The sequence below is a fragment of the Nerophis ophidion genome, linkage group LG28, assembly GCF_033978795.1.
Source record: "Nerophis ophidion isolate RoL-2023_Sa linkage group LG28, RoL_Noph_v1.0, whole genome shotgun sequence".
Classification (NCBI taxonomy): Eukaryota; Metazoa; Chordata; class Actinopteri; order Syngnathiformes; family Syngnathidae; genus Nerophis; species Nerophis ophidion.
In genome coordinates, this window is record NC_084638.1 from 14,719,724 (window position 1) to 14,742,115 (window position 22,392).

The 22,392-nt window shown below is 44.6% G+C and overlaps 1 protein-coding gene across 4 annotated transcripts in view; it reads left to right on the top strand.

Annotated features, from left to right (window-relative positions):
• Positions 1-22,392, top strand: part of slc35a3b (solute carrier family 35 member A3b) — a 48,448-nt gene that overhangs the window by 8,963 nt on the left and 17,093 nt on the right. For 3 of the 4 annotated variants that reach the window (XM_061890500.1, XM_061890503.1, XM_061890502.1), the window contains exons 2-6: positions 6,120-6,223; positions 13,704-13,941; positions 14,049-14,203; positions 19,133-19,255; positions 19,347-19,521. In XM_061890500.1, the coding sequence (XP_061746484.1) occupies positions 13,764-13,941; positions 14,049-14,203; positions 19,133-19,255; positions 19,347-19,521 (631 nt within the window). In that variant the 5' untranslated portion in view covers positions 6,120-6,223; positions 13,704-13,763. The remainder of the gene's footprint in view (positions 1-6,119; positions 6,224-13,703; positions 13,942-14,048; positions 14,204-19,132; positions 19,256-19,346; positions 19,522-22,392) is intronic. The other variant, XM_061890501.1, reaches the window with a different exon arrangement.

Here is a 22,392-nt window from a genome sequence, read left to right on the forward strand (position 1 = left end):
ACTCGCCTGGCACAAAGTCCCTCCCTTGGGTCGTCACGTCATAGTAGCGCTTTTGTTTCACACCAGCTTCCTGCTGCTGCTCCGGAGCGAAACTGTGGGCTGAGTCCAGCCGGTCCTGTAATTTCCTGGCGTACTCTGGTCCTGCACCGAAGGCCGGGCATCTCTGTCCCTAGCATGAGAAGCACCTGTGTGCACTCCGTGGATTCTTGGACAGCAGAGCGACACGCCATCAGCACCAGCGGTAGGTGTTCGTCCCAGTCACACTGGTGGCGGGAGGTGACAAAGGCGAGCTGGTCTCCCAGGTTGCGGTGGAATCGCTCCACAAACCCATCACTCTGAGGGTGCAATGGGGTAGTGCGGGTTTTGTGGATGCCCAGGCGCTCGCACAAGGTGGCGAACACCCGGGACTCAAAGTTTGTGCCCCGGTCACTGTGCAGAGACGCCATGACACCAAACCGACATATCATGCCCTCCACCAGCAATAGTCTCTGCCTCCTGGTTGGGAATGGCGTATGCCTCTGGCCACTTTGTAAAATAGTCAATGGCGGAAAGAACATAGTGGTTCCCCTTGTCAGACCATGGCTACGGCCCTGTAATGTCAATCCCCACCCTGTCCATGGAGCACACCACTGGGAACTGTTGGAGCGACGCCTGTGAGTGCCCTGTGGGGCCTTTGCGGGTAACACAGGGGTCACAGCGGCGGAAGAAGTCTTCCACATCTCTCTTCTGCCGACCCCAATAGAACCCCTGTCGCAGCCGCTTAAGTGTTTTGGCGACCCCGAAATGTCCAGACCCACCTTCCCCATGCACTGCCTTAAGCACTGCCCCTTGCAGTCCCTTTGGCACCACCACCTGCCACTGTTTTTCCCCCGTGGCCGCGGCCTTAAATTCCCGCTGCAGCATGCCTTGGGACACCCGCAGTGAGTCAAACATGGCCCACAGTCCCTTGGTAGCCTTGGATAATGGTGCCCCCGCCTTCCAATCAGCGTTCGTCACAGTCTGTAGTTCCCTGCAGACAACGTTATCAGCCTGACTGACAGCCGCACACTCAGCGCCCTCTGCCCGCCGCTCTTGTTCCCGAGCTTCCCTGCGCTCGCAGTAACGACATCCGTCTGCTGCACACGGCCGTCGAGAGAGCGCGTCCGCGTTGGAGTGGCGAGCGCCCGGCCGATGTTGTATTTCAAAGTCGTATCCTTGTAGCTCTTCCAACCACCTGGCGACCTGGCCCTCCGGCTGCCGGAAAGTCATTAGCCACTGGAGGGCAAAGTGGTCAGTCCTAATCACAAAGGGCAGGCCACACAGGTAGTACTGAAAGTGTCTGATAGAGAGCACCACTGCCAGGATTTCTCGGCGGGTGACACAGTAATTCCGTTCCACCACCCCTTCCTGCCAAGGCTGTGCAAGTACGCCCCCCACCCCACTCCGCTGGCATCAGTGTCCAGTAAGAAGGGCAGGGCAAGGTCCGGCGAGGCGAGTACAGGGGCCTCACACAGGGCCCGTTTCAACCCCCAGAATGCCTCCTGGCAGCCTTCGGACCACACAAAGTCTTCGCCTTTTTCCAGCAAACGGTATAGGGGCGCAGCGATTCTAGCAAAACTCTGCATGTGCCTCCTATAGTAAGAGGAAAGCCCAATGACGCTGTCTTTGGTCTCTAGGAGCACGCCAGTGTCTCACAACCCGCACCTTCTCGCCATGGCGTCAATGCCATCAGCACCCAGCTCATGTCCCAAGAAGGTTCCTTCTCGTCGCATGAAACTGCATTTCTCAGGGTGCAGTTTAAGGCGCGCTGCTCGAATCCTCTCCAGGACTCTCCTCAGGGACCCCAGAGCTGCTTCGAAAGAACGCCCATGTACCAGGATGTTGTCCAGGTATACCAGGCACTATTGTAGTGGAATACCAACCAGCACTATGTCCATAAGCCGGGCAAATGTGGCAGGGGCATTACAGAGCCCAAAACTAAGGACTTTGAATTGCCACAGGCCCCGGCCAGTACAGAAGGCGGATATAGGGCGAGATTCGGGAGAAAGGGGTTCTTGGTAATATCCGCTCTTATGGTCCAGAGTGGTGAACCACGAGGAGCCGGAAACTAGGTTCAGGGACTCATCAATACGAGGGAGGGGGTAAGAGTCCTTTGTGGTCACTTCGTTAAGCCGTCTGTAATCCACACAGAATCGCCAATCATCAGCCTTCTTCTTCGCGACCATGACCACAGGTGCCGCCTAGGGGCTCTCAGACGGCTCAATAAGGTCGCCTGCAGCAGGTCATCCACGGCTTTGTTGCAGACCTGCTGTCGAGCGAGGGAGATGCGGTGCTCGTGGCACTTGATGGCCCGCGCCAAGCCAGTGTCCATTACGTGCTCTGCCAAGTGGGTTCTTCCCACTTCACTCTCATTCATTGCAAATTTGCCCTGGAATTCCATCAGCAGCTGTTTCAGTTGCTCCTGTTGCTGTTTTTCCAGGTCTCCGTACTCCTCTCTCCACACCCCTCCCCCTATGACCGGGGGCCCTGGCTGTGGTCAAGGGGATGTGGCCGGGGTTGCCCAGGGCTGGCTACCCCAGGTAGTAAACAGCTCTGTCTCCCCCCTCATTGGCTGAAAAAAGAGAGGGTGAGGGCAGGAGTAGTAACTTGGTGTGGTGTTAGGCAACAAGAATGCAGAGGCATGCGGGGAAACGGGAAGGGGCCCGGGAACTAGGGTACCCGTGGCAACTGTTGGGGCCCTCCGGGAAGTTGAGTGTACGCCTCCCCATGTCGAGCAGGCACCCAGTGACTTGGAGGAAGTCCAGCCCTAAGATGCAGCAGTCTTGCACCCAAACTAGATGGCAGACTTTTTTCCCCCCACGCACAACAACCGGAACCCCTTCCCTACCAAGCTGGCCCGTGACTGTGCAAAGCTGTACTGCTGTAGGCTCAAGTGGTGTACTGCTGGGCAGAACATCCGGTCTTACCAGCCTTACCGATGACCCTGTGTCCACCAGGCCCACGGTAGGCACCCCCTGGACAGAGACAGCAACGTGGCAGGAGCTCCCTCCTTTTGGGGTCCCCCCGTGTCCAGCCCACCGCCATTGGTGGCACACTGCTGTCATCGACTTCTGGGGGGGGACGGAGCCCCTCCCCCCTGGCTGTGCCGCTGGGCTCCTCCGGTTGCCAGAAAGCGGGAAAGAGTAGAAGGCGAGTCGTCGTCTGCTTCTGGTGGGGATGGAGCTCCTCCCCCCTGGTTGTGCTGACGGGCTCCCTCCCCTGCCTGACGAGCCGGGGTTGGCGAGTCAGGGTTCGCGGTGGATGTAGGGGCCCGCATACCCATGAATATGCGGGCCCGGCGCCGTTTCCCGGCTCACGACAAGTGGCAGGGCACTCCCTGCGAAAGTGTCCAGGTTGGCCACATCCCCAGCAGACCTGCATGGGGCGCGGGCCACGTTGACCTAGCAGAGTCACCGCCCTCAGTAGTTCGGTAATTTCTGTCGCCCAAGCCAGAGACCCGTCACCAGACAGGTGTGACGACACCGCCCTCACTGGATGGGGTTTCATTTCCAATTCCCCAGCTGCAGCCGCACTTCCCAGCATCTCCCTCGCAACAGCAGCTTCCAGTGCCTACTGCAGGGACCTCGGGTCCTGAAGCTGCATTTGCAGGCTCAGATCAGGAGGAGAAATGGCTCCAACAAACAGGTCAGTTGCAAACTGGTTTCGTGCATCAACAGCCAGGTGACCATATGCACAGGGCACCTGGCCCTCAATGTCATTAGCGAGCTCCCGGAGTGGCTCGCCAGGCTTCCTGCACCTCCCTCTAAGTTCAGTTTTTAAAACTGCTGGCTGAGACCATCTCCCAAACCTCCTCTTGAGTGCCCCCACCAGGGCTGCGTAGCATTGTTGCTGTTCAGGATCCAGCAGCAGGAGCCTCTCCCTCTAGACACAAAGCCAATTGCAATGCTTTGTCCCGTGCTTCCCCCCTTCTAGTGTCCGCCAACAGTTCAAATTGAGCGTGGAACGCCTCCCAATCCGATCCACCGGCAAATTTTGGCATCTTCACTGAAGCAGCAGACGGTGGGGGGGACGTGTCGTGCGGGGAACCAGCGGGCGGCGGCGGTAGCGGCCACATCTTTACATCTTCACGGGTCGACGAGCTGCTCGTGTGCGAGCAGTAGCGCGGCTGTTCGACGGTCATCCGCTCCAAAACAGCGTCATCCCGCTAACGGCTACCGGTCCTAGCTAACTCACAGACTGAAGCTAACTTTTCGAAATCGCTGTTTTACTTCTGACACCAGTGTAATAATCCCAAAAATGTAAGCTCACTCGACTTCTCGCTTTGTCTTGTATTTATTGCACAAGGTATAATTCAACCACAAACAGCTGTCATGTGTCTCCATTCATTTTCCCGGTAAAACTCGAACTACTCTTTCCTATCAACAACGTCACTTTCCTAACTCTCCCGGAAGACCCGCCCCCCAGCCAAAGCCATTGGCTAACACCCCGTAGCCAGCCGTTACAATATGCTGCTGGATCTTCGTGGCATTTTTTACATAGTTCTTTGCACAGTATTTGCAAATGTACACAGCCTTTGGTTGTGGTGAAATGTTTCTATGCATCAGACGGTGTACGTGGCATTGTTCAATATATATATATATATATATATATATATATATATATATATATATATATATATATATATATATATATATATATATATATATATATCTGTCTTGATTGGATTATCCAGAGAATAGTGCTCGATACCGTGGTAGAGCGCAATATGTAGGTGTGGGAAAAATCACAAAACTACTTCATCTCTACAGAACTGTTTCATGAGGGGTTCCCTCAATCTCCTGATGATTGAGGGAACCCCTCATGAAACAGTTCTGTAGACATGAAGTAGTTTTGTGATTTTTCCCATAGATATATATATATATATATATATATATATATATATATATATATATATATATATATATATATATATATATAAATCAATCAATCAATCAATCAATCAATGTTTATTTATATAGCCCCAAATCACAAATGTCTCAAAGGACTGCACAAATCATTACGACTACAACATCCTCGGAAGAATCCACAAAAGGGCAAGGAAAACTCACACCCAGTGGGCAGGGAGAATTCACATCCAGTGGGACGCCAGTGACAATGCTGACTATGAGAAACCTTGGAGAGGACCTCAGATGTGGGCAACCCCCCCCCCCCTCTAGGGGACCGAAAGCAATGGATGTCGAGCGGGTCTAACATGATACTGTGAAAGTTCAATCCATAGTGGCTCCAACACAGCCGCGAGAGTTCAGTTCAAGCGGATCCAAGACAGCAGCGAGAGTCCCGTGCACAAGAGACCATCTCAAGCGGAGGCGGATCAGCAGCGTAGAGATGTCCCCAACCGATACAGGCGAGCGGTCCATCCTGGGTCTCGACTCTGGACAGCCAGTACTTCATCCATGGTCATCGGACCGGACTCCCTCCACAAGGGAGGGGGGGGACATAGGAGAAAGAAAAGAAGCGGCAGATCAACTGGTCTAAAAAGGAGGTCTATTTAAAGGCTAGAGTATACAGATGAGTTTTAAGGTGAGACTTAAATGCTTCTACTGAGGTAGCATCTCGAACTGTTACCGGGAGGGCATTCCAGAGTACTGGAGCCCGAACGGAAAACGCTCTATAGCCCGCAGACTTTTTTTGGGCTCTAAGAATCACTAATATATATATGTATATATATATATATATATATATATACATATATATATATATATCTATATATATATATATATATAGATATATATATATATATATAGATATATATATATATATATATATATATATATGTCACACACACACACACACACACACACACACACACATATATATAAATGTATGTATGTATGTACAGGTATATGTGTATATATGTACATGTATTTATAACTTGTGTAGTCTAACTTGCTGGAGATAAAAGCTTGAATTAGTATTTTTTAGTCTGATTTAGACATTATTCCTTTGCTGTTTTTAGATAGCAAACATTTGCAGATGTTATGACTCGAAATGTAATCGGTTACTTCCAGATCACTCTTGCAATGTCAACACACACACAAGTTAATATGTGACTAACCAGCCCTTTTTTTTCAAACATGCAGAGCTTAGAGGGACAACAGGAGTGTGTTGACGATGACACACACACCGGCGCACACTCAAGCACACACAGAGCGATTGTGCAGTTCAAACTGTGCCACATAAGGAGGTCAGTGTGTTTACACGCCACACCTTCTATTCTGTCCTCATATTTCTTTCACATCCTCAATTGTCCCCACGTAAGCAGGACACTCACCGTTGTAGGAACCATATGACATACGCCCCGTTTATGCACGTCCACGGCTTGATTGACGTTTATGAGACGTTAAAACAGACTGTTTAGTAGGGCTGAGATCCGGGGTTAACTTTCACGTCAGGTTGCAGAGCTCAGTTGACGAGAACACAGAACAAACAACCGAGCCAGGTGAGCCTTTAGTGCATGAAAAAAACAGGAACATCCGCCGGTTCCTCCCACTAAACCTGTTTGAGGCCATTTATAAAGGCTTCACAGTGAAGATTTTACTAGCGATTAGTTATTGAAGAAATGAGCAAGTGAGGGCAGAGAGCATATGAAAAAAACGTGCACAACAGGAATAAAATCAGTGCTCCTCCTTCTTGTCAGTTGCACAAAGCATGCAAACTGCGATTTCATTAGAAGCACTTAAAGGGGAACATTATCACCAGACCTATGTAAGCGTCAATATATACCTTGATGTTGCAGAAAAAAAGACCATATGTTTTTTTAACCGATTTCCAAACTCTAAAAGGGTGAATTTGGCGATTTAAACGCATTTCAACTGTTCGCTGTCGGAGCGATGACCTTTCACCCGTGACGCTACAACGGGAAGCAATCCGCCATTTTCTCAAACACATTACACACACCAAGTCAAATCAGCTGTTATTTTCCGTTTTTTCGACTGTTTTCCGTACCTTGGAGACATCATGCCTCGTCGGTGTGTTGTCAGAGGGTGTAACAACACGATCAGGGACGGATTCAAGTTGACTTACATGGACTGTGCATCGATTAGTACGGCATGTTAATCGATGCTAACATGCTATTTAGGCTAGCTGTACGTACATATTGCATCGTTATGCCTAATTTGTAGCTATATTTGCATCGAGCCTTTCCCTCCACCCGTATTTAAAGCCAAACAAACACATACCAATCGGTGGATTCAAGTTGCACCAGTGTCAAAAGATGCAAAAGTCCCTCGTTTGTTCGGAACATTTTACCGACAATTGCGATGCTACGACAGAGACGTGTGGATATCCTGCGACACTCAAAGCAGATGCATTTACAACGATAAAGTCAACGAAATCACAAAGGTGAGTTTTGTTGATGTTATTGACTTATGTGCTAATCGGACATATTTGGTCATGGCATGACTGCCAGCTAATCGATGCTAACATGCTATTTAGGCTAGCTGTATGTACATTTGTAGCTATATTTGCATCCAGCCTTTCCTTCCACCCACATTTAATGCCAAACAAACACTTACCAATCGACGGATTTAAGTTGCTCCAGTGGTCAAAAGATGCAATCGTTGGTTAGAAGGCGATCGCTGAATAGCTTCAATAGGTATAGCTATAGCTATTGAGCAAATAACTTCAATAGCTATTTGCTCAATATCTTCAGTTTCTTCTTCAATTTCGTTTTCGCTATCTGCCTCCACACTCCAACCATCTGTTTCAATACATGCGTAATCTGTTGAATCGCTTAAGCCGCTGAAATCTGAGTCTGAATCCGAGCTAATGTCGCTATATCTTTCTAGTCTATCCGCCATGTTTGTTTGTATTGGCGTCACGCAGTGACGTCACAGGAAAATGGACGGGTGGATTTACAGATAGCGGAAATCAGGCACATGAAAGCCCTTTTTTGGGATATTCCATGATGGGTAAAATTTGGAAAAAAAGTTCGAAAAATAAAATAAGCCACTGGTAACTTATTTTCTTTGGTTTTAACCCTTCTGAAATTGTGATAATGTTCCCCTTTAAGTAAGAGCCAGCACAAGTTTTGTAGCTTTTTTAACATGTGCCAATTTGTGAACATAATCACCAACCCAGGTTAGTGACCATGAAGTATATATATCACAGCATTTACGATATTTGTATGACCCTTTCCCAACAATCTCTCCCACTCATGGTGCAAATAAACTAACACAAAGAGTCAACACACATAATACAAGCTACTCACTTTGTGGGTATTATAAAAATGTACAAATATATTATATATTAATCATTTAAAATGGACACCCATTTAAATCCACTGCAATGCATGATGGGACAAATGCAAAACACTCTCCAAACTAATCCATGTTTGGCGCATTTTAGCTGCTTGATATTTTTATTTGATTACCAAACTTTAATATATAATATATATATATATATATATATATATATATATATATATATATATATATATATATATATATATATATATATATATATATATATTGTCGGATCTTGAATGGGATTGTGCTGAAAATTGTAATTTTCCTGAAGGAACTCTCCTGACGGAATAAATAAAGTACTATCTATCTATCTATCTATCTATATATATATATATATATATATATATATATATATATATATATATATACACACACGTTAGGTCAAGAAAAAACACAAGAGGTCTAACGTATATTCCGCCCTACCCCGGTATTGAACACTGTACAACGGATAAACCCCAGAAACCTTGACTATATATGTATATGTGTATATATATATATATTAGGGGTGGGCAAATTAATTTGTTAATTACGCATTAACTCATCAATCTATTAACGCCGACAATTATTTTATCGCACATTTGCGTATGTTGTTTACATGCTTTTATTTTGTTAACGCCTTTTCTTAACAAGATGGCATCTCCCGGATGTACTTCGGCGTGGAGGGACTCTTGGTAAAGTTGGAACATTTGGCAAAAATATCACAACATACAAAATGTTGTGATATGCACGACACAACCTATACCGGGCATGCTCGTCACTCCTGTTGCATGCTGGGTAGGGTAGTTATTTTTTTCCCTGGCTCATAACATCACAATATAGTACCATGTATATGATGCGTTCAGTTTATCAAAGCACCAAGCAAACAATCGGAAAATTCCCATCATATCAATTCCTAGATATGGTCATTATTATTTTAAGTGCACTACGCAGAATAAACACAACATTATTAATATTGCTACTACGGATAATTTGATCAAAAATTCCCTAAAACAGCCCACTACCTATAATATAGGTTTTTTAAACATAAGATCCCTGATAAAAAAAAATGTTTCTGCTGTTACCTCAGAAATTGCCTGTTCAGATGTTATGATTGTGGCTCAGAGATTTGTATGTAGATTATATTTATTTTCCATAACAAACAGGATAAATTAAATACCCTGGCAGTGGCAATAAGCTTAAATGTTTGTATTTACATTTTTTGAGTTGATTTTCATAAAATATGCTATTTAACTGCTACTGTTTAACAAGGACTGATTTAAATTGTGTTTGCACAACAAATGTTTTGGCGCTTTTGCTCATGTGGGAGAATATTCCAATAAAGGTGCACTACACACTACTTTTGAATTCATTATTGGGCTTTGCGTATACAATGCAGTTAATCGCGATTAATCTGAGAAATAGTGCGATTAACTTCGATAAAAAATTGTAATCGTTGCCCAGCCCTAATATATATATATATGCTGCCTATATATATGTATATATATATATATATACATACATATATATATATATATATATATATATATATATATATACATATATATATATATATATATATATATATATATATATATATATATATATATATAAAGTTATCCCTCAGGGATTTTAATAGATCAGCTTTGCGTGTGCTATCAAGTTTGTGCGTGTTTTAGTATATGGAAACCTTTAGTAAAACACGACCCCAGTGTTGGATTTGTTTTTTTAAATATGGCGTGTTCAACCTCACTGCACAAACTGAAACCAACACCTGTGCTGTGTCCTAATCTAATACGTGATGGGATTCCTTCCTCTTTTGTGCTCCCCCTTACAGTTTTTCCCGCTCTTACTGTGTTCTGGATTGCATATAAGAGTCTTCCTGTTGTACTCATGTCCCAGTGTACTTGCCACTCTTTCAAAAGATTTCTTTTGATTAATGATTTGACCTCTGCCTTACTGAGAGGTACCTATATGTGCTGCTCTAGCGTTAATGTCTGTTTTGCCAGCTGACTTGCCAATTCATTCAGATAGCATTTTATGGCAGTTTTATCCAACCTTTTTTGCACCACGGACCGGTTTAATGTAGGCATTGTTTTCAGGGACTGACTTTTCCACTTGTGGCAGATAAATACAGCAAAAATAACTGCATGAAAAATACAACTCACTATAACGCTGAATTAGTGGGAGCCCCGGACTTGTTTCTTTGCAATGAGATGCAGATGGAAATCAGCCTTAGGCTGTTTTATATGTTCATTAATGTGCATTGTATCATGTCACACAGTTATAACAAATGGTAACTTCCTATGAGGAGTTTTTTTTTGATTGATTGAAACTTTTATTAGTAGATTGCACTGTTCAGTACATCCATCCATCCATCCATCATCTTCCGCTTATCCGAGGTCGGGTCGCGGGGGCAACAGCCTAAGCAGGGAAACCCAGACTTCCCTCTCCCCAGCCACTTTGTCTAGCTCTTCTCGGGGGATCCCGAGGCGTTCCCAGACCAGACGGGAGACATAGTCTTCCCAACGTGTCCTGGGTCTTCCCCGTGGCCTCCTACCGGTTGGACGTGCCCTAAACACCTCCCTAGGGAGGCGTTCGGGTGGCATCCTGACCAGATGCCCGAACCACCTCATCTGGCTCCTCTCGATGTGAAGGAGCAGCGGCTTTACTTTGAGTTCCTCCCGGATGGCAGAGCTTCTCACCCTATCTCTAAGGGAGAGCCCCGCCACACAGCGGAGGAAACTCATTTCGGCCGCTTGTACCCGTGATCTTATCCTTTCGGTCATGACCCAAAGCTCATGACCACAGGTGAGGATGGGAACGTAGATCGACCGGTAAATTGAGAGCTTTGCCTTCCGGCTCAGCTCCTTCTTCACCACAACGGACCGGTACAACGTCCGCATTACTGAAGACGCCGCACCGATCCGCCTGTCGATCTCACGATCCACTCTTCCCTCACTCGTGAACAAGACTCCTAGGTACTTGAACTCCTCCACTTGGGGCAGGGTCTCCTCCCCAACCCGGAGATGGCATTCCACCCTTTTCCGGGCGAGAACCATGGACTCGGACTTGGAGGTGCTGATTCTCATTCCGGTCGCTTCACACTCGGTTGCGAACCGATCCAGTGACAGCTGAAGATCCCGGTCAGATGAAGCCATCAGGACCACATCATCTGCAAAAAGCAGAGACCTAATCCTGTGGTTACCAAACCGGAACCCCTCAACGCCTTGACTGCGCCTAGAAATTCTGTCCATAAAAGTTATGAACAGAATCGGTGACAAAGGACAGCCTTGGCGGAGTCCAACCCTCACTGGAAGATCCAATATATTAAAATGTTTTATTTTCAAATGACAAGATCCCAGAACTCTCCAGAATAAAAACTGTTAAAATAAACTAACTATACAAAATAAAATGTAATAAATTAAGTAGCCATTATTTGTTGACAATTTGTTTCAAAGCCATAGGAAGCCAACGCTTTGAAGACATGAAAGAGAGCCGCGGGTTGCACACCTCTGGTCTAGTGGGACAGGCAAAAGTTAAGTCGGAGAAAATGCAGTCATTTACAAATTATTTAATGTTTCTCTGCGCCCCAGTAGAAAATGCATAACAGACCGGAACCGGTGGTTGGGGGCCAATGTTCTATGGTATTCCCCTTTCAAGCCTGAACAATATTTCATGAACTATATCTTTTCAACCTAAAATATTAAATAAATGATAAATGGGTTGTACCCATTTCTACCTTCAAGGTACTCAAAGCGCTTTGACACTACTTCCACATTTACCCATTCACACACACATTCACACACTGATGGAGGGAGCTGCCATGCAAGGCGCTAACCAGCACCCATCAGGAGCAAGGGTGAAGTGTCTTGCTCAGGACACAACGGACGTGACGAGGTTGGTACTAGGTGGGGATTGAACCAGGGACCCTCGGGTTGCGCACGGCCATTCTCCCACCGCGCCACGCCGTCCCATATTGAATTGAGATCCATGGTGACCTTATGGACAGAATTTCTAGGCGCAGTCAAGGCGTTGAGGGGTTCCGGTTTGGTGGCCGCGGGATTAGTTCTCTGCTTTTTGCAGATGATGTGGTCCTGATGGCTTCATCGGGCCGGGATCTTCAGTTCTCACTGGATCGGTTCGCAGGCAAGTGTGAAGCAACAGGAATGAGAATCAGCACCTCCAAGTCCGAGTCCATGGTTCTCGCCCGGAAAAGGGTGGAGTGCCATCTCCGGGTTGGGGAGGAGACCCTGCCCCAAGTGGATGAGTTCAAGTACCTAGGAGTCTTGTTCACGAGTGGATGAAGAGTGGATTGTGAGATCGACAGGCGGATCGGTGCGGCGTCTTCAGTAATGCGGACGTTTTATCGATCCGTTGTGGTGAAGAAGGAGCTGAGCCGGAAGGCAAAGCTCTCAATTTACCGGTCGATCTACGTTCCCATCCTCACCTATGGTCATGAGCTTTGGGTCATGACCGAAAGGATAAGATCACGGGTACAAGCGGCCGAAATGAGTTTCCTCCGCCGTGTGGCGGGGCTCTCCCTTAGAGATAGGGTGAGAAGCTCTGCCATCCGGGAGGAACTCAAAGTAAAGCCGCTGCTCCTTCACATCGAGAGGAGCCAGATGAGGTGGTTCAGGCATCTGGTCAGGATGCCACCCGAACGCCTCCCGAGGGAGGTGTTTAGGGCACGTCCAACCGGTAGGAGGCCACGGGGAAAACCCAGGACACGTTGGGAAGACTATATCTCCCGGCTGGCCTGGGAACGCCTCGGGATCCCCCGGGAAGAGCTAGACAAAGTGGCTGGGGAGAGGGAAGTCTGGGCTTCCCTGCTTAGGCTGCTGCCCCCGCGACCCGACCTCGGATAAGCGGAAGAAAATGGATGGATGGACGGATGGATGGTGACCTTAAAGTCAGAGCAGACAACCACCTTTTTTTTTTTTTAGCTGTGACTCTTCTACCCACTGTTGTAAGAGCTGTGATTGTCAATGGCTTGACTATAAAAATTACATATAGTTTGTTCTTTTTTTGACTGCTGGTCAATTTAGAACATACTTATAAGATGTGGAGTAATTCTAAGAGGCATGACATAAAAGTATGTCATAAAGCTGTGTAATACAAAAGGCTAAGAATAAACTGAGATTTGATTCTTTGATCTTTCCTCCCTCTGCGACTTTCTTTTGGTTAATGGACACATTTTATTTCCCTATGTTTTGAGCTGGGTTGTAAATGCTTGTTTGATACGCCTGTGACAGACCCTTCATCACCTGTGGATCCAAGAATTCCTCATTGCTCGATGCTGGACATTTTGAATACTAACAAAACAATCTTCATCTCTACATAGGTGTGACTCGTGCAAACCAGGGTATATCAGTCTTCAGCCTGTTCTACCGCCTTTGGAGTTAAGTCATGTTAAAATCCTGTTCCTGCCTTTTCCCAAAGGACTCATCAGCATCCCCCCAGGGAGAGTCCGCCGCTGTGGTGTCCTCCTCACACTCCAAGATGTTGAAGTACCTATCACTGGGGGTGCTGGTGTTGCAGACCACCTCACTGGTACTCACCATGCGCTACTCCCGCACTCTGAAGGACGACGGCCCCCGCTACCTCGCCTCATCCGCCGTCGTGTCCACAGAGGTGATCAAGATCCTCGTCTGCACCGTCCTGGTCTACATAGAGAACAGTACGTAGCAAATTCCTCTGTTTATTTTCTCATGCTCCGCCATCATCTCAGTACCTGGCTGTCCCTTTGCTCCTTGGGTGGTTGACAATAACCCCTCTGTCTGTTAGACTTCAGTGCGCAGGCCATGAAGCAGCTGCTGAAGGAGGAGTTTGTCAACAGGCCTCGAGAGACCCTGAAGTTGGCAATTCCTGCATTAATCTACACGCTGCAGAACAATCTTCTCTATGTTGCCCTATCCAACCTGGACGCAGCCACCTATCAGGTTACACATTAACGTGCTGCTTCACTGCAGCTGTGTTGTGTGTTGGCGTGTGACTGCTCCGTTTATGGCATTTGAAGGTTTTAACACCGGCATGAAATGCAAGACCTAATTATGAGTTTGAATAAAGTGGAAGTAAGGCTGGCAACATACTAATACACTAAGGGCCTGGTCTACTCAAGCAGGGGTGTCCAATCTACGGCCCGCCGGCGTCTCCAGTTTGGCCCCCGAGACGTCATTAGTTTAATCAGGACTCTAGCCCACGTAGTGTTTCCAGTTTGATTTTAAATATCCGATAAACTGATTGCTGTAAACTTGTCGCAATTGTGTGGACCAAAGTGAGTAAATTAGGTCAATGACCATGAATTGTGCCTTGAAATGAGAACAGCACATGTACTTGTATGACTGAATCCGAACAACCTTCCCTACTCATGGCTAGGGATGATGTTCCAAACCAGTTCTCCCGATTGTTCGATAAGAAAAGAACCGATTCCATGGATTCGAATCCCTTTTTGAGAACCGGTTCCCGTTATCAAAGCCAACAGACCGTATTTTCGCAACCGTATTAAAAGGTAAATTAGGTCAATGACCATGAATTGTGCTTTGAAATGAGAACAGCACATGTACTTGTATGACTGAATCCGAACAACCTTCTCTACTCATGGCTACGGATGATGTTCGAAACCGGTTCTCCCGATTGTTCGATAAGAAAAGAACCGATTCTATGGATTCGAATCCCTTTTTGAGAACCGGTTCCCGTTATCAAAGCCAACGGACCGTATTTTCGCAACTGTATTAAAAGGTGCCTTGTCAGTTACGGGTGTTATTTCTGTATTTAACGCATAAATAAGACACAGCGTATTTTTGGGTGCCGGCATGGTTAAATATACGCTAGTTTAAAACATACGCTAGCTTAAAACGTATGCTAGCATGCATGGACGCGGTTTTAAAAAGGCAGGAAGAGCATAGCTGAGTTTGGTTGTACTTTGTTGAAATATTTATCAATGTACTCACATTATTTTTTTGATCAATCCTCATACATGAATCCATCAATGTCCTCATCTTCTGTGTTCAAAATGAACAGCTGAGCAAGTTCTCCATCAAACACGCCAGATTCCCTCTTGACATTTTCAAAATCAGTCTCGTTGTCCATTAGCATAGCTAGCTAGCACAACAGTAAAAGCTGACTTCTCTTGCCCCGTTGTGCGTATGGATTCGCTACCATGCTGGTCCCCTTCTCCACAATATGCTTCACTGGGATGTCGTCCATGTTGGCGATGTGTTTGTCGGCAATTTTTTTTTATTTACAGCGCACATAGCAGCACTATATGCTCACTGGGGGCGTGCCGTTAGTGGCCATCGCTCACCTGAAACCTTCACCCTTTAAAGGGGAACATTATCACCAAACCTGTGCAAGCGTCAATATATACCTTGATGTTGCAGAAAAAAAAACCATGTATTTTTTTAACCGATTTCCGAACTCTAAATGGGTGAATTTTGGCAAATTAAAGGCCTTTCTGTTTATCGGTCTTTTAGCGATGACGTCACCGAGGTAATACACCCGCCATATTCATTTTTACATTACAAACACCGGGTCCCAGCTCTGTTATTTTCCGTTTTTTCGACTATTTTTTGGAACCTTGGAGACATCACGCCTCATCGGTGTGTTGTCGGAGGGTGTAACAACACTAACAGGGAGGGATTCAAGTTGCACCACTGGCAAGAAATCTGCCGCCAGACCCCCATTGAATGTACCGGAGTGTCTTCACATTTGACCGGCGATGCTAAGACAGACATGGCACAGAGATGTATGGATAACCTGCAGATGCATTTGCAACGATTAAGTCAAAGAAATCACAAAGGTGAGTTTTGTTGATGTTGTTGACTTATGTGCTAATCAGACATATTTGGTAACGGCATGACTGCCAGCTAATCGATGCTAACATGCTACGCTAATCGATGCTAACATGCTATTTATGCTAGCTGTATGTACATTTGAAACTAGATACCCACATTTAATGCGAAACAAACACTTACCAATTGACGGATTTAAGTTGCTCCAGTGTCACAAGATGCGAAAGTCCTGATCGTCTGGTCCGCACATTTTACCGGCGATGCTAATAAGGCAGCCATGCTATGGGCCACTTCATTAGGTACACTGACGCTATGACCGAATAGCGTCAATAGCTATTTGCTCAATAGCTTCAATTTCTTCTCCAATTTATGTTTCGCTACCTGCCTCCATACTCCAACCATCTGTTTCAATACATGCGTAATCTGTTGAATCGCTTAAGCCGCTGAAATCCGAGTCTGAATCCGAGCTAATGTCGCTATATCTCGCTGTGGTAACCGCCATGTTGTTTGTATTGGCAGCCCTGTGTGACGTCACAGGGACATGGATAGTGGTTTCGAAGATAGTGAAAATAAGGCACTTTAAAGCTTTATTTAGGGATAATCCGGGACCGGTAAAATTTTGAAAAAAATTTCGAAAAATACAACAAGCCACTGGGAACTGATTTTTATTGTTTTTAACCCTTTTGAAATTGTGATAATGTTCCTCTTTAACAGCCGCATGCTGTCCTCAGTCACATCCGCCGTTCCTCCTAATAAACAGCGTGCCGGGCCAGTTATATAACATCTATGGCTTATTGAACTCAGTGCACACACAACAACTTATCTAGATTTGATAAGAGATTCGATAAGGAATCGCTTCGATAATAGGATTCGATAATGGCATCGAACTCGATAATTTCTTAACGAACATCCTCCCTACAAAAAAAAATGCAGCCAAAACAAAAAGTTAACATGCATAGTCACATATAAAACTCACTGAACTTTGTGGATAAAAAAAAAGAAAAAAGTTCACGCACCATTAAAAATTCCAAATTACACCCATTTAAATCTATTACAATGCATTATCGGAAAAAAGGAAAACACTCGCTCTCCACTTATCGATGTTTGGCGCATTTTAGCTGCTTGATATTCCTGACTGATTACCAAACTTAAAGGAGGTCCTAACAGAAGTAAACAAGGTAGGAGTCAAACTTTCACATACCCCTTATATCCAATTATATTAACTATTTATTATACATCGTTTTTGACCCTTGGTCCATTCCATAGTGCGGGAAAATGTAATGGTGTTCAGTTAGTGCCGAGCCACAAGCCCGAAAATACATTATGGAAATGTTAGGAATATTTTATCCTATGAGCTTCAAGAGGTAGTCACCTGAAATGATTTTCACTTCACAGGGTGGCTATTTTGAAGAAACTAGAATATGAAACATGTTATTTCGCCTTTTTTGTTAAGTACATAACTGTGTTCATTAATCGTTTCGATGCATTCAGTGACAATCTACAATGTAAATAGTCATGAAAATAAAGAAAACACATTGAATGAGAAGGTGTGTTCAAACTTTTGGCCTGTACATATATATATATATATATATATATATATATATATATATATATATATATATATATATATATATATAAGAGATGCGCGGATAGGCAATTATATCATCCGCATCCGCATCACCAAAGTCGTCATCCACCCGCCGTCCACCCGAACCAACATTTTATCAGGACCGTACCCGCCCTCCAACCGCCCGCTGAAATACATCAGAGGTTGTCCGCCTTTACCACTCACAGTTCTATTTAAACCTGTTTCACAGAGTAATATTGTCAATTGGAGCCGCTAACGTTCCCGCGACTATCCAATGGCGTTCATCTTGATTACAAGACCATGGGCGTGCTGTGAAGCCATTGCCTTAGACACCTTCAACAATATGTGCGAACCGATTGTTGGTCCGATAACATGTTGTGTGCAGCTCCCGCAATTACACGTTCAAGATTGAAAGGCATACTGTGTGACACAGAGTACACTGACGGTTGTGATATAAACAACTTTTAACACTTACTAATATGCGCCACGCTGTGAAGCCACACCCAACAAGATTGACAAACACATTTCGAGAGAACATCCTCACAGTAACACAACATAAACGCAACACAACAAATACCCATAATCTTTTGTATTCATGACACTTCCTGAATATATTTTACACCCCCGCGCCCCCAACCCCGCCCACCTTACCGACGCACGGCAAGGTTTGCTGCTAGCGGGGTGTAAAAAATAGTCAGGATTTGTCATGAATACAAAGGATTATGGGTATTTGTTGTCTTGCATTTCTGTTGTGTTACTGTGAGGATGTTCTCCCGAAATGTGTTTGTCGTTCTTGTTTGGTGTGGCTTCACAGCGTGGCGCATATTACTGAGTGTTAAAATTGTTTATATCACAACCATTAGTGTACTCTGTGTCACCCAGTATGCCTTGCAGTCGTGTGCGTGTTGCCGCGGAAGCCACACACAACATGATGGTGGACTGTAAAAAGCAGATCGTACATGTTGTATTAGGCGACAAAGTCAATGGCTTCATAGCACGCCCTAATACTTACTAGCTGGGTGACTACCGGCAGTCATTCAGGAGAATAACAGTGTCTTTTATTGTCTCCTTCGCTTTATGACACGGGTCTTAAATGGCTCTTTGAATGGCAAAGAATACCGATCACAGAACCATGCATATCAAATATTTCCGGATGGTTCAACCGCCACCCGCCCTAATGTAATTAAAATTTATATTTCCGTCATGTCAACCGCCCGACCCGTGGTTTATCCGCGGACTCCGCGCATTTCTAATATATATATATATATATATATGTGTGTGTGTGTGTCTGTAATACTTTACATGCAGTCAAGTTTTGCCCCCCAGCCAAATTTTTTTAGCCCAACGCGGCCTCCCAAGTCAAAATTTTTGACACCCCTGGTAAAGTGTGATTTGTCACACAAAGCATATTTAGCTGACAAAACTCAGTCCAAAGTTGTAAAAGAATCCAATATTGTCGACAAACATGACGACTGATATGTTTTATCCAGGTCACGTACCAGCTGAAGATTCTGACCACAGCTCTGTTTTCCGTCTCCATGCTGGGAAGGAGGCTTGGTTTCTATCAGTGGTTGTCCCTGCTCGTCCTCATGGCTGGGGTCACTTTAGTGCAGGTACTCACGGGATATTTTTTCCGAACACTCAGATACGTTGTTGTACTCAATGCGATTTTGGCATATCCATTTTTGACTCTGACGTCCATAGTGGCCCACTGAGCCTGAAGGAGACTTTGAGCAGAAAGTCCTGTCTGCCAGCGCTCAGTTTGTGGGTGTGATGGCTGTGCTGATAGCCTGTCTATCCAGTGGCTTTGCTGGGGTATACTTTGAAAAAATCCTCAAGGAAACTAAACAGAGTGTGTGGGTTCGAAATATACAACTGGGTAAGTGAATGTGCACTTTTCCCCCCAATGTGTTTCAGAATATTTATAATACTGTAGTAAATATACCAAACCCACTACTAGTGAAGTCGGCACGTCGTGTAAATTGTTAATAAAAACAGAATACAATCCTTTTCAACCTATATTCAATTGAATAGACTGCAATGAGAATATATTCAATGTTCAAACTGAGAAACTTAATTGTTTTTTGAAAATAATTGCTAAAAAGTTGGCAGAGGTGCATTTTTACCACTGTTACATGGCCTTTCCTTTTAACAACACTCAGTAAACGTTTGGGAACTGAGGAGACCAATTTTTTAAGCTTCTCAGATGGAATTATTTCCCATTATTGCTTGATGTACAGTTTAAGTTGTTCAGGCGTCCGGGGTCTCCGTTGTGGTATTTGACGCTTTATAATGTGCAACACATTTTCAATGGGAGACAGGTCTGGACTACAGGCAGGCCAGTCTGGTACCTTCGCTTTTTTATTACGAAGCCATGCTGTTGTAACTCGTGCAGAATGTGACTTGGCATTGTCTTGCTGAAAAAAGCAGGGGCGTCCATGATAAGTTTGACAACATATGTTGCTCCAAAACCTGTTTGCACCTATCAGCATTACTGGTGCCTTCACAGATGTGTAAATTACCCATGCCTCGGGCACTAACACACCCTCATACTGTTGCAGATGCTGGCTTTTGAACTTTGCGCCTATAACAATCCGGATGCTTCATTTCCTCTTTGGTCCGGAGGACACAAGCTCCACAGGGGGAGGTATAGCTTGGTTGGTAGAGCGGCCGTGCCAGCAACTTGAGGGTTGCAGGTTCGATTCCCGCTTCCGCCAACCTAGTCACTGCTGTTGTGTCCTTGGGCAAAACACTTTACCCACCTACTCCCAGTGCCACCCACACTGGTTTATATGTAAAAAAAATTAGATATTGGGTTTCACTTTGTAAAGTGCTTTGAGTCACTAGAGAAAAAGCGCTATATAAATATAATTCACTTCACTTCACAGTTTATATAAATATAATTCACTTCACTTCACAGTTTCCAAAAACAATTTTTGACTTTTGAACATTCCGTATGGTTCTTTTCCTCTTTGGTCCAGAGGATACGGCGTCCACAATTTCCAAAAACAATTTGAAATATGGACTCGTCAGACCACAGAACACTTTTCCACATTGCATCAGTCTATCTTAGGTGAGCTCAAGCCCAGCGAAGCCGGCAGCGTTTCTGGGTGTTGTTGATAAATGGCTTTGGCTTTTCATGGTATAGTTTTTAACTTGCACTTACAGATGTAGCGATAAACTGTAGTTACTGACAGTGGTTTTCTAAAGTATTTCTGTGGTAATATCCTTTACACACTGATGTCGCTTTTTGATGCAGTACCGCCTGAGGGGTCTAAGGTCACGGGCATTTCAACTTACGTGCAGTGATTACTCCAAAATTCTCTGAACCTTTTAATGATAATACGTTTCGTTTTACAGCGTTTCGTGGTACAACGTTTCCGTTTAGAACATTCTGTGTTACGATGTTTTGAATCATGCCGTTAGTGTTTCGTTTTGCGGGGCTTCGTTTTCCGACGTATTGTTTTGCGACGCTTTGTTTAATAACGTATTGTTTTACGTCATATCGCGTTACAGCATTTCACTTTACGACGTTTCCTGTTATGACGTTCCGTGTTGCAATGTTTTGTGTTAGAATGTGTTGTGTTACAATGTTTTGGTTGCGGTGTTTTGTGTTACGCCATTTCACTATACGATGTTTTGTGTTTCAAAGTTTCTTGTTACGATGTTTCCTGTAACAACATTTCATGTTAAGATTTTTCATGTTACAGCGTGCCGTGTTACGCCGTTTCATTTGACGTTGTTTCGTATTTTAGCGTTTCGTTTAGAAGCGTTTCGTTTTACGACTTATTGTGTTATATGTTCGTGTTGTGGTTAGAGTGTATTGTGTTACAGTGTTTCGGGGTTCGGCATTTCGTGTTATGGCATTTTGTGTTACGGTATTTCGTGTTACGACGTTTCCTGTTATGCTATTTTACTGTACGAAGTTTCGCGTTTCAAAGTTTCTTATTACGACGTTTCCTGAAACGACATTTTGTTTTACAATTTTTTGTGTTACAGTATTTCCTGTTGCCCCAATTCATTTTACGTTGTTTAGTTTTGTAGCGTTTGGTTTTACGATGTATCGAGTTATATGTCTCGTGTTGTGTATCGCGTAACAGTGTGTTGTGTTACAGTGTTTCATGTTTTGGGGTAGCGTCTTACGGCGTATTGTGTTACGGCGTATTGTGCTACGGCATATTGTGTTACGGCGTATTGTGTTACGGCGTATTGTTTTACGGCGTATTGTTTTACGACGTTAAATTTTAAGGTTATGACGCACCCTCGCAAATCACTAATACTGAACCACTAAAAAAAAAAAAAAAAAAAGTTACAAAAAACACGTAGTCATGTGTTGCTAGACTGATAAGAACTACAACACTTTTGGCTCTTTTTGCGCTACGTTATGTCTCCCATACATAACACATGCTTTTTTGGGAAAATGTGAACTTAGACATCGTAAAATGCTCATTGAGTGGAGAATAACTTTGGTTGCATGCTATCAAACGCTATGACCAACATCAAGGATTAAAGTAAAGGAAAACAAATATTTTCTATTATTAAAATGGACAGTGATAACTAAGCAGTGTAATGGTCTCAATAATGGGACTTTGTGCTTCCAATAAGCGTAAGTAGTTGTTCCGTCTTTTATTTTATTACAATTTGATTTATTTCATGTATTTCATGTTTTTATTCATCTTAAATTAATAGTCTTTATGTCCTTCTTGTGTTTTGTGTACAGTGTAAATGACTTAATTGGGGTCTAATTTAC